Source organism: Equus przewalskii, chromosome 20, assembly GCF_037783145.1.
Source record: "Equus przewalskii isolate Varuska chromosome 20, EquPr2, whole genome shotgun sequence".
NCBI classification, from domain to species: domain Eukaryota; kingdom Metazoa; phylum Chordata; class Mammalia; order Perissodactyla; family Equidae; genus Equus; species Equus przewalskii.
The window spans coordinates 52,272,765-52,281,232 of record NC_091850.1 but is presented as its reverse complement, the minus strand read 5'-3'; the positions used below and the strand labels follow the sequence as shown (position 1 = coordinate 52,281,232).

Genomic DNA, 8,468 nt, shown 5'->3' with positions numbered 1-8,468 from the left:
GGCACACAGCAGGAACCTACTAAGTGACTAGCTGAAACAGTCACGCAGCTCCTGCCTGATCAGCATCACCCCCAGGTCCCTTAACAGCAGTGCCCCAGGGCCCCGTTCAGCACTGGAGTCTGTTCTCAAACTGCTCCGAGAACCCTCATCCACCCAAAGCCGTCTCCTTGTAGCTGCAGCATTAACACCGCCCTCTAGAGGGTAAGGGTAAACCCACAGGAAGTCCTCGGATGCCAGCACGGCACACCCCCACTTTACCCTGAGCAGCCTGCACCAGCAGAGGCACGACACTTCAATTCTAACACTTCCATTTCCCCAAAAGTAAGTTTGCTCCCTCTGCCTCATGAAGAGTAAACCAAGAGTCACACACATACACATTATCATTAATAACTCTTTATTTAAATGCTTCAAGGAGCCCAAAACCTGTTTAAAAATGAAAATTGCAAAGCACTCCATTCAATAAAAAAGCACATAAAACCCTCACAATTCACAATATGACTCTTGCTCTGAGAAAGTCTATTTTACCCTTTATTACAAAGGCACAGAAGTCATCTGAGACCCAGATGTTGACCCCACTGCATATTAATGTCACACTGCTAATGTGCAACTTAATTATTTAAGCTTAGAGCACAGTTCTCCAACACTTCATAAGGAGTTATAGACTCTTTCTATAAATAATAATTAAAAGAAATACTGGACCTTTAGACCAATATAGGCATACAAAAAGGACCTGGAATCTTCCACAAGGGCAGCCGCACTTCCTGATAGGAGACTTAAACAGCAACAGTTTACTGCCTGCAGCAGGCACCCTGGACCCAGCTTTGCCGAGGACACCACGACAGGGGCAACTTCTGACGAGCAACAGGAGCGCCTTCCGCAGGCCCCTCGTGAGCGCAGGAGCAACTTCTGACGAGCACCAGGAGCGCCTTCCGCAGGCCCCTCGTGAGCGCAGGAGCAACTTCTGACGAGCACCAGGAGCGCCTTCCGCAGGCCCCTCGTGAGCGCAGCGCGGAGTCCATTCACCCGGCGCCCCATCGTCCCGCAAGCGTCCAGTCTTTAAAAATCTGTACTTTGCAGTTGAGCAGAAGTTCTGGATTTGGTTTTCGACACCAAGATGTAGGCCCCTGCAGTGCTGCTGACTCAGGGGTCTCCCTGGGTCTCCTCACCGGGCAGGGCAGCCCCTGCGGGGTCACTGCTGGGGGCGGCATCAGGGCCGGCAGCCGGCTCTGCTCGCTGTTCCGCACTCATCTCATCCTCTGGCGGCCCAGAGCTGGCTGTGCTCTCTTCTGTCAGGACGGCCCCTTCTTTCTTCTTTTCTGTCAACACCTCCAGCCCCATCATTCTGAGATAATGAAGCCGTTCATTCTTGGGCACGAAAGTTCGAATTGAGGCCTTTCCCCGCCATCCACATAACACAATGGGACACTGGAGGGTATCTGGTTTCCTATTAACAAAATGGCTTTGTATAAGTATTATAAGTCCTCATAACTGCATCTGAAGAGGGATTAATACACAACCTCTCCAAAAAAATACCCCAAAACCACTGGGAAGGCATTTTAGTCTGTGATCCCATGGCGGGTTTGCTCAAAGGAAGATCAGCTTCCTCCTCCACGTCCTGAGTATTACCAACATCCTCAGCTTGGCAAGTGTTTCCTTCTAAGAGCTCACAGTGCAATAACCCCAAATCTGCTCTACTATGCCAGCCGGCAGGCAGTTCTGCCCCATGGCTTCACTGCTCCTCACAGCTCACTGCCCGTTTTCACAGATGAACAAACTGAGGCTCCTGAGGCTGGATAACGTGGCCCAGGGTAACAAGGCCACCAGGCTGGAGCACCAGGATGGGACCCAGGACTGCCCACTCTTCTGACACTCAGTGCTTCAATAATTTGGTCTGAGTGACCCCAACCTCTTCATCACCCACTCCCATAACAACATGAGCCCCCCCGGGCACACTGCCCACTGGTTTCCAGCATGCAGCACTATCTGGGTCCAGAACACCCCTGCCTCCCCCAGTCTGCACGACTCCACCTTATAGATGCGCCTACCTGCTGGCCAGGCGCATCAACTCCCCTTTCCTCAACGGGGAGGATGGGTACTGTCTGTGTTACTCATGTGCCTTTCCCCTTATCAGGTGCTTCTGCACATCGTTGTTTACTATACACACCACTAATGTCTTTCAAATGGGACTTTGGCCGAGTTTTGGGTCCTTAAAGGCCCCATTTAATTAAATGTCGCAAACCTACTTTTGTAGGCATCAGTGACACAGGCTGAGAAAGGAACAAATGCAGAAGGGTTCAATTATATTTTTAAAAATCAAACAGTAAAAGAGAAGAGAAGGGCCCGAACCAAGAAGAGAGAAACAAACCACTAAAAACAGAGAGGGAAACACATCAGTACCTTTCCATTTTTCCTAGGGTAAAGCATGGACAACAAGTTGATAAGAAATGATGAGAGGAAAACACAAGAAAGCCCCAGATTCCCACTATCTTTCTCGTTTCTTTTTCTCAATCTAGTAATTCCTGAAACTGTCCTTCCACCTGTGTACTTCAACCAGCAGAAACTAGTGTTTGTATGGGGGAAAGCAGATCCACGTCTTAAATCATCCTGAACTTTGTTACCTGAGCCACAGAGCAGTCATTTTAGAAAGCTGTTTCGAGGTCTTCGTCCAAACATTCTGCGCCACCACCCACACGCCCAACACACGGCAGGCCCTCGTTTTCCAGGTTCTCCCAAAAGTGGAGAAGCATCGGCAACACCTCCCAGCTCAGACCTTCTCTCCACCTGACCACCCACCCTAGAAAGGCCTGTTCGCTGTTTTCCACGGCAAACGTCTGGAAAGCGGCATCTGTGCCAGCTCTCCACCGCTCTGCCCCACCCAAATGCTGTGTCCAGTTACACGTCCACCACGCCCACTGCGACCTCGGCCGCCGGGCTACTGCCCAGGTCCTCCCCAACTCTGCAGGGGACGTCATCTCTTCTCTCAACTGGGTCCCCAGCTTCTGCAGCACTCTCCCTTCCGCTCTGTCTCCCCAGTCCCATTGCTCCCGTTTCCCTGACTTCTCCTCCTCTAAAGCTGGCACATCCCAGAGCAAAACCCTTCTCTTCACCATTGGCAGCATCTTCCTCAGTTTTCTCATCCAGCCCCACGGTTTTAAACAGGATTGATGTGCTCATGAGTCCCCAGGGTCTCTATCTGGACCTTCCTCTTCCCTCAATTCCCAAAACTTCTATCTAGCTGTCTACCCAGGTCCACTGGAGGTCTCTCCCAGCAGTTCACATTTATATGTTAGTTCTTCCCTCTTGTTTCCCATTTTAGGGGAGAGTTGCATAACACAAAAGCCCAGAAGCCATCACTGAGTGCCCCTGTCCCTTCACTGCCCACCATCCATCTCGTCAGCTCTGCCTCCAAAACACATCCCAAAGTGGCCCACGGGCACCACTCCCATCGGGGCCTCGGGCACCTGCACCTGGCTCCCAGCCCCCTGCTGTCTTACCCCGCGTGCCCCCAGGGGAGCACTGCGCACACGCCGCTCTCCCACCGCCCCGCAGACCTTCAGGGTGCTCGGGCCTGCCCTCCTCGGCGGTGCCCCCCAGACTGCTCCGCGGCTTGTTCCCACCCCAGGGCATGAGCTTCTCAGCTTCCTTCTCACCCCTCAAATTCGGGCAAATTCTACCTTCCCAGAGAAACCGCCACAGCTCTACCTAAGCTCTGCCCCAGGTCCCGCTCGAGCCCTGCACGCTGCTTCATGTCCTCCTGTGGGGAACGGTATTTTATGTTTCACTAGCTGAGGCACCCTGGGCCCACCACTGAGCTCTCTGTCCCATTTCTGGCAAGTGCTGACCATCCAGGACCACTCCTCTGAGGTTCCTGAGGGGCTGGAGACACACGGCTAAGCACCACAGGGCAGGGGTCACGTGGTGGCCGCCAGTGTGAGCTACAGGGGGCTGGACCTGTGCGTCTTCTCCAGCGAATCCCCACACCCTGCCCTAGAGCAACCCTGCCTGAAGCTAACAGGGAGTGCACAAACACTGCCCGAACCAGGAGAGATGGAGCAACCCAGCCTCTCTTGACTGTTCCATCTTTACGTTACTTCTGTTTAAGACAGAAATGAGAATTAGATTTCTAAGGCATAGAGAACAAATACTATGTATTTTATTCTCTAAACAAAAATACATTTGGCCTGAGCTAATGTTCTACGAAACATCACCCTCGATATGATGCACAAGAACAGCACTTCTGTTCTACACTCCTCAAATCCTACCTTTAGGGGAACATTCATAAAAGGCATCTCAGACCACCCGCGCCCCCACTGATGAGACGGCCAAGGCCCGATCGCAGAGCATCCTCACTTACGTGGGGTCCGGCTCGTACTTCAGGACGACGCTCCCCTTGGCTGGAAGAGAAACACACGTGCATTGGCCAGGCACTCCAGTAGGTGGACACCTCTGTTGAGCATAGTCACGTGCCCAGCATTGTAGAAAGAGCAACAAACCATCTCTACTCTTGGTCTCAAGGCTCTCAGTGGAGGAGGGAGGCCTTTCTTTCTAAAAACATGAAGCCATCAGCAAGCCACGTGCCAAGTGGGGCAGTAAAGACCATGTGGCAGAGGACCAGGCAAAGGCCTTTGGGGACGGAGTGGGGCTCCACAGCAAGCCTCTCAGAAGCAGCGAGGTGGGGACTCAACACTGGTTAATTCTCAAAATTCAAGATTAAATAAATAATTGCTCCAAAGCCCGGAAACAGCAAGAAACAACACTCAAAAACTGCCAAAAATTTGGGGCCAGCCCAGTGGCACAGCACTTAAGTTCGCAGGTTCCGCTTTGGCGGCCCAGGGTTCACCACTTCAGATCCCGGGTGTGGACCTGTGCACCGCCTGTCAATCCATGCTGTGGCAGGCGTCCCATATATAGAAAAATGGAGGAAGATGGGCACAGATGTTAGCTCAGGGCCAGTCTTCCTCAGCAAAACGAGGAGGATTGGCAGCAGATGTTCGCTGATAATCTTCCCCCCAAAAAAAGGAAATAAAATTGTCAAAAATTATATGGCAATCATGTAAATGTAGGATCAAAAGGAAAACAAACAGTTCCTTTATCCTGTACAAGAATCTCCACTGTAACGGTGGTTCTCATCTGACATGGAACGTTTCATCCTCTTCAGGCCATCACTTTAAACATGAGTAAGAAAGACCCTCACGTAACTGCAATAATTGATTTGTGCAGTTCTCATCAAATTGAGCCAGAAACACTGACCAGTAAGTCATAAAAAATAAACAAGAATAAAAAGAAAAACAAACTCAGAATCCTCAGTGGAATTAATAGTGATTTGAAGTGGAAGTTAATGAATTCTAAGAGCAACAATGTGACGATAATCTACTTTGGCTGCCAGCAAAGCAGTGGGAATGCTGACAGGACTGCATGCTCCCTTAGGACGGGGTTGGCCAAATGCCAAACGGGCTCGATGGCCTATGTGACTTGGCCTCGTGCACCTCGTGATGCTGACACACCCACGCACCAGACACACCCTGGGCTTCCACACGGGGCCCCTCCCTGGGGCCTGCTCAACGGTGTAACTCGGAGTTCTGCCTGGTGGGCCGGCCAGGCCCCAGTACCTGCACAGATGCCCCGCTGGTGGCTGGCAGCCCACGGCTCCACTAGGGCCTGAGGAAGTAGATGAACCCCAGGGTGACCCTTGACCTTCAAGACACCAAGATGTCAATTATGTTTCCAGAAAGCACTCTGGAATTTGACACAGTCAATAAAAAGAAAGCCTCTGGGAAAGACCCAACGAGCGGGAACAGCTGCATCTTTGCAGCCTTTATAAGGACAAGGTATGCCTCAGTGCAAGTCAAATAGCTTACCCAGGTCCTTAGCTTGGCTGTATGTCTCACTGCTAAGTTTCCTAAAAAATGGATTTTCCTGGGTTAATAGAATTTTAACATCTTCCATCGACACCGTGATGATTCTTGAATTAATAAATGGATACAATGTATATATTCCCTGTGGGAACAAAGAGAAAGAGGGATCACCATTACAAATGGTACAACCACTTGCCGTCCAGTGTAAAGTGAGCGTCAGGCGTCTTCAGGGGTTTTCTGGGGTCCCTGTCCAGCCTTCACGCCACCAACAGCTCCAGGCAGGTGTGGCCCCCTGCCTAGAATCTGTCCTATGTGAGCAGCATGCCCCTGGGGCAGGAGCAGGAGCAGGAAACCTGCCCTTGCAGAGCTCAGTGCCCGCAGGGCGGTGAAGAGCCGCCACGCGCCAGCCAAGCTGTAGGCATCCGGGCCCATCGGGCTGGGCTTGGAAACACCTTCCTACGCCCGACAGCTTCACATTTACGAGGAGCTACTGCTATCCAGGCCTATTTCCCAAATTACCTCCTGGGCTAACCGGAAAGCACAGTCAAACTCTTCACCGCTGTTATTTCGACACCAGACTTTTATCCCGGTGTTAATAACCTGCACGTGAGAAAATGAGATGAAACACACAAATCAAAGTCACAGGATAATCAATTAAAATAATCCCTTCAAACACGAGGAGGCAGAGCAGTAAGCAGCTGCTGATGTGGAGAAGCGAGAAGAAACCCTGAGAGGCGTCTGACTAAGCGTTCTCAGGGCCCGCCTCACACTCTCAGACGGCAAGGGCTTATGTGGCTTATAGGGACTGAGAGTTACCACGACAGAGGAAACCGGGAAACTCTGAAAAGACAAGAATATGTAAGCACACATTCCATAGGCCATAGGGAGCAAGGATGCTGTCACCCTGAAAGCCACAGAGGACCCCACGAAAGGAGATACAAAAAGGCACCTAATACCCGAGCGCTGTTACGCAAACACTCCTGAACCCACGGACTCCAGACCACACTTGGAGAGGTGTTGCATGACACAGGCAAAGGGAAAAAGGAGTCGGGAAAACAGTAAAGGCAATGAAAATGGGGGCCTAAAAATGAAAATGTCTAAGAAAATGAGGAGAACAAACACTCCCAGAGGCCCACGGGGCAGCAGTAGTCTGACCCTCCCAACCCTCTGTCCCTGCCCTGTGAAACACATGGTGGGAACACCACTGACACTCGGCCCTGGTGAACACAGTGGGGCAGGAAGCACATGGCTGTGCCTCCCGTGCTTGCTAAGGGCTCTGAAACCAGGCAGCAGGCTCGGGTGCCCGCAGCCCACAACGGAGAGCAGATACCAGGACTCGCTCCCCCCAAGTGAAAGCCAAGCAGATGGGGAGCAACACCCACGTCCCTGGCGGTGCACCGTCACCTGTCCCTGAGAGGCGTACCTTCATCCTCTCACTGTTATTCAGCAGCACATTTCTCAGCTCCTTAGAAACCATGTAGAGCTGCCTTTTCTTCCCTTCTGTAGTCCGAGTTAACAAGTTCATCTTTGGGAATGAAGGATCCAAAGCATAAAATTTCCTATAAACAAGATCGTGCTGTTTACAAGAGTTTAGTTCAAAACTTAACAGACTGTCTCTAGGAATCTCCCTCTCCCCGACAGAAGCCCACCTCTAAAACTCAATGTGATTCAAGGGTGCTCGAGCTGTGCCATGGACTCCCATCCTCTAAACTTAATCTATTTCGCCTGGAACCTCCAAGCAATTTTTATTTGAGGCACAACTACATCAAGGACCTACGTTAACCTCTCTCCCTCAATTGCTAGCCCAAGGACAATGAGCTAAGAACACCTATACTACTTTTGAGGGATTTTTACAAACATATGCAAAGAATCATTACCCAGAGGACAACATAAGTGATCAAGTGATCACTCTGGTAAATATATACTAAAAGTTAATGAATAAAGAAGAGATAAACCCAAGAGTGTTTATCCTACGCACCTTACGTCTCTGTTCTGCCTGGGAAATTCCTAATCAGGGTCCCCCACCTCCCACCTGGACCATCTAGTCTTCATTTCCCAGGCAAGAGACAAGGCGGGCAGCCTTGGCCACTGAGCTCTAAACTCAACCAGCTGATTACATCCGCGATGACAGTCCAGGGCTCTCCATCTCTGTATCAGCTCCCCTCTGGGCAGTTTACTTTCTCTGATTACTGCTCACTTCAAATTGAAAGGTTCAGTCAACCTCTCAAGTTTCATCCAGCTCTAACATGCAGTTAAAGGAAAAACAAATGCTATACACAGCTAAATAAAAGACTACAATTAAACGTGACCAGTTGTGATTTTAAAACTCTACAGTAAACTTCTTTAAATGAAGAATTAAAAAGGTTGAATTAACCCTTACTGGATAGGTGGAAACAATGGGTCATCTTCAGGGATAAATACAAACGGATCTTCTTTAAATCCAAATAACTTCATCTTCTTAGATGGAGGAGGACTAAGAAAGGAATGGGGATGAGAGAATCCATCTGTAACGTGAGTAACAACGTCAAATGCCAGAAGCACACCCTTCCTTTCCTCCCAAGCCCCCTCGCCGGCTCCACGAGGGGGGTGTCTCACACCCGCAGGCTCTGCGGA

At 50.5% G+C, this 8,468-nt stretch overlaps 1 protein-coding gene across 1 annotated transcript in view; it reads right to left on the bottom strand.

The window, feature by feature from the left end:
* Positions 1 to 377: 377 nt before the first annotated feature.
* The window catches only part of NSUN2 (NOP2/Sun RNA methyltransferase 2), a 29,243-nt gene continuing 21,152 nt past the window's right edge, over positions 378 to 8,468 (bottom strand). Inside the window, exons 14-19 of the mRNA XM_008518838.2 lie at positions 8,236 to 8,328; positions 7,279 to 7,414; positions 6,375 to 6,455; positions 5,859 to 5,997; positions 4,355 to 4,394; positions 378 to 1,444 (exon numbers count right to left, since the gene is read on the bottom strand). Coding sequence (XP_008517060.2) covers positions 1,141 to 1,444; positions 4,355 to 4,394; positions 5,859 to 5,997; positions 6,375 to 6,455; positions 7,279 to 7,414; positions 8,236 to 8,328 — 793 coding nt within the window. The 3' untranslated portion in view covers positions 378 to 1,140. The remainder of the gene's footprint in view (positions 1,445 to 4,354; positions 4,395 to 5,858; positions 5,998 to 6,374; positions 6,456 to 7,278; positions 7,415 to 8,235; positions 8,329 to 8,468) is intronic.